The sequence below is a fragment of the Gekko japonicus genome, unplaced genomic scaffold (assembly GCF_001447785.1).
Source record: "Gekko japonicus isolate JY-2015 unplaced genomic scaffold, Gekko_japonicus_V1.1 scaffold3998, whole genome shotgun sequence".
NCBI classification, from domain to species: domain Eukaryota; kingdom Metazoa; phylum Chordata; class Lepidosauria; order Squamata; family Gekkonidae; genus Gekko; species Gekko japonicus.
The window spans coordinates 100572-104400 of NW_015168783.1; the positions used below are offsets into that span (position 1 = coordinate 100572).

The 3829-nt window shown below is 67.4% G+C and overlaps 1 protein-coding gene across 1 annotated transcript in view; it reads left to right on the top strand.

The window, feature by feature from the left end:
- The window catches only part of GBA2 (glucosidase, beta (bile acid) 2), a gene marked incomplete at its 5' end in the record, with an annotated part of 23427 nt that extends 19639 nt beyond the window's left edge, over positions 1 to 3788 (top strand). Inside the window, 7 exon segments of the mRNA XM_015415696.1 lie at positions 332 to 483; positions 841 to 947; positions 2667 to 2809; positions 2901 to 2953; positions 2956 to 3021; positions 3169 to 3360; positions 3451 to 3788. Of these exon segments, the coding sequence (XP_015271182.1) occupies positions 332 to 483; positions 841 to 947; positions 2667 to 2809; positions 2901 to 2953; positions 2956 to 3021; positions 3169 to 3360; positions 3451 to 3660 (923 nt within the window).
- Between the last annotated feature and the right edge of the window lie 41 nt (positions 3789 to 3829).

Consider the following 3829-nt stretch of genomic DNA (forward strand, 5'->3'; position numbering starts at 1 on the left):
ATTCCGCGCCCAGGGGGCCGCTTTGGTCGTCGCCCGCCCACCCACCCACCCGCTCGCCCAGGCCTCGCTCTTCTTTTCTGCACCTTCGGGGCTTGTCCGGTTGCTCCTCCTCAAGGACTTTTGGCTCCCCTGGGACCCTGGCTGTGCTTTGCAGTTTGGAAGCCTGTGGAGGGGTGGGGGGAGCCCTGGGTGTGCCACGTCCCAGGAGTCCTTGCCCCCCCGTCCTGGTTTCCCCTCCGGCCCCCCAGGGGAGCAGCAGGCAGCCCCGTTTCCCACGGGGGGGGGCAGGCGAGGGGGGATCTCGCTCTGATTCTGCCCCCTCCTTTGCCAGAGGACGAGCCGTGGCAGCGCGTCAACGCCTACCTCATCCACGACACGGCCTCCTGGAAGGACCTGAACCTGAAGTTTGTGCTCCAGGTCTTTCGGAACTACCGCCTCATGCAAGACTCCGCCTACCTGCAGGACATGTGGCCCGTCTGCCTGGTACGGCCGGGTGGGTGGGCGGGCGGGGGGCACCAATAGCAGAGGGGCCGGATTCTCGGGGCAGGGGAGCCCTGGGAGCCGCTGGTCCGGTCCACCTCCCTCCCTTCCTCCCTCCCTCCCCCCGCATGGCCACAGGAAGCGGCCTGGTCCTCAGCCAGACCCTCCCAGGTCCCTCCCAGTCTCCTCTGGGGCAGAGGGGGGAGGGGGGGTCCTTCCCGCCACCTCCTGCCTGGCCTGGCCTGGCCCTTTGAGCGGGAAGAGCTGCCGGGGATGGAGCCGGAGGGGCCTGCGGCACGCCAAGTGGAGGGGGCTCTGCTGCTGAGCCCCACGGCCCCTCCTCCTCCTCTCCCACCACAGGCGGTGATGGAGTCGGAGCTCAAGTTTGACACAGACGGGGACGGGCTGATTGAGAACTCCGGCTTTGCCGACCAGACCTACGACGCCTGGGTGGTGACAGGCGCCAGGTGAGGGAAGGCGCGGGCCCTGCGGCGGGGACTGCTGCTGCTGCTGGGGGAGGGGGGGTGGCTCTGGCCAGCGCCCATGGGGGGGGCCTGCCTGGGTCCCCACCCCCGTCCCCTGGGAAGGAAGCCCCTCCCCTGGTTGCTGGGCAGTCGGGCCGGGGCCGGTTCTGCTGCAAGCTCTGGAGGCTCCGGGTGCCCTTGGGTGGAGGGGCGCTCACTTTGCCTGCCCGCCTGTCCGGCTCTCACCCGAATCTCCTTGTGGGGCCTTTGCTGGGTGGAACAGGCTGTGTGGGGATTCCCCAGGGCCGGGACACCCCCCCCCCGCTCCAGGGCCTGGGGAGCAGTGCTGGCTTCCGCTAGGAGCCCCCCACACACACTCTTGCATGCCAGCCGTCTTGCCTTGTGGGGGGGTGGGGGGAGGCTCAGGGCACTCCAGGAGCTGTGGGACTCGTGCAGGGGAGGGCACCGCCGGTCGCCATGGGGGGCTCCTTCCCCCCAGAGATGCGCACTCACTGGCTGGCCGCCGTGGAGCCTCCTCTCCTCGGGAGTGGCTGAGGGGCTAATAGGGAAGGGAAGCCCAGGAGCCAGTTCCGCTGCCACAGCCGCCCCGTCCTCCTCCGCTGCGGTGGATCTGTGGTCTCCAAGGAGGAAGCGGGTCCTGCTGCTTGCCAGGGAATGGGAACGGCCAGTGCCTTGAGGGGGCGAGAGCGGGGAGTTAGCGTGTGCTGGAATGGCCGGGGTGCGACAGGCGGGCCGGGCGGAATGTGGTCTGGCTTGCTTGTGCTTGCTTGTAGTCCCCCTTGTGGGGGTGAAGGAAGACACAGCCGCTTCCCACCACCAGCACCAGCACCCCTCCCTGCCCTGGCTGGCCAGCAGCAATTGGCGTCTTTTCCTGACCTGCCCAGCGGACAGGCCTGTTGTGGTGTGGTGTGTTGCCCTTGGCAATGCAGGGTTGTGCCGCCGGGCAAGGCCAGGGGGGTGGGGGATTTACTCACAACTGTCTGCTGTTGGGCTGTGTCTGCAATGTTTGTGGGAATTTGCATTTTGTTGCATATCCTATTTAGGTTATGATTTGGCAGTTGTTTTGGATCTATTCACGCACCCTTTAAAGGCCCTAGTGGCCAGTTAATAATGCTCTGCTGTAATCATCTGGCCCTGCCCGATAAGACCCTTGGTCTGACTCAGCAGCGTGCATGCGTGTGTCCTGATTAGGCGTGTGTTAATTGCAACAGCCGCTGCTCCCAAGTGCAGCAGGGACCGTGGTGCGAAAAGCAGCAGCTGGCACAGTAATCCTGAGCAACAAAGCTCAGGAGGGATCAAAAGCCATGCGCCCCAACACACCCCTGCAACCGCCGGCACCCTTTGCAAGAGAGGTGGACCTCTTCCCGTGGGGTGGCTTGGCAAAGTGTGGCATTCCCATACCCGTGAAGGGCCTCCCCCACCCCACCCCCGTGTCTTTCATGTCAGGCCCAGAACATGTGGCCCCTCCAGAGGGGAAGGGACCGGCCTCAAGAAGGCCCGGCTGGTAGCCCCGCAGCTCACGGCTCAGGAGGCCCTGGGGTGCCCCGGGTGAGAAGCCCTCGCCCGCCCGCCTGCCTGCCTGCCTGCCTGCCGAGAGCGTCTCCTGCAAGCCAAGTTCTCTGCCTTGGCTCAGGGGAGGAAGGCGTTCGGGTGCTGAGACGCACAGGCTCTCCTCCTCCTCCTCCTCCTCTGCTTTGGCAGTGCCTACTGCGGGGGCCTGTGGCTGGCAGCCGTCTGTGTGATGTGTCAGATGGCCGAGGTCTTGGGGGCGGGTGAAGTCCGGCAGAAGTACAGCGCCATCCTGACCAAGGGCACGGAGGCCTTTGAGCGGCTGCTCTGGAACGGTAGGTCTCGGCTGAGGGTGGGGCGAGGGAGGGCGGGGAGGTGCCGCGGGAGGCCGCCCTCTCTCACCGGCCTCCCCTCCCCCCCCCCCAGGGAAATACTACAACTACGACAGCAGCCGGAGGGCCTCGCCCAGCAGCATCATGTCGTGTCGGACCAGCTGGCCGGGCAGTGGTTCCTCCGGGCGTGCGGCCTGGGTGAGGGGGCCTCCGAGGTAAGAAGGGAACCGGAGGGGGGGCACGGGCGAGGGGGGGCACAGCAGAGGCACCCGGGGAATGTCCCAGGACTTTGGGCTGAAGTCTTGCCCTCCCTCCCTCCCTCCCTGCCTGCCCCCCCTGCCTACCCCCCCCCCCGGCTGCAGGTGTTCCCTCAGAGCCATGTGCAGAGTGCTCTGAAGACCATCTTTGAGATGAACGTGATGGGCTTCTCGCAGGGGACGATGGGAGCGGTGAACGGCATGCGCCCCTCCGGGGTGCCGGACACCTCCAGCCTGCAGGCCGACGAAGTGTGGGTCGGGGTGGTGTACGCGCTGGCTGCCACCATGATCCAGGAGGTGGGTCTGGGGTGGGCAGGGGCGGTGGGGGGGGCTGGGCAGTGGAGGAGCGGAGGGCCAGGGCTGACTCTCTCTCCTCTCCGCCCGCAGGGCCTGGTGGAGGAGGGCTTCCGCACGGCCGAGGGCTGCTACCGCACCGTGTGGGAGCGGCTGGGCATGGCCTTCCAGACGCCCGAGGCCTTCTGCCAGAAGAGGGTCTTCCGCTCCCTGGCCTACATGCGCCCCCTCAGCATCTGGAGCATGCAGCTGGCCTGGGAGCACAGGGCGGCGGCGGCACGGGCGGGGCCGGCTCCCTCCTGAGGGGATCAGCAGCCGCCTTGGCACGCTCTTGGGGGGGGGGGTGCCTGGAGCACAGCAGCCGGGAAAGCGGCTGGAGGCCCCGAGCCAAGAGGAGCCCCCTCCCTCCCTCCCTCCCTCCCTCCGACCACCACCACCACCCTGGCTGTAGCCTGCCTGGCCACCAGCCTTT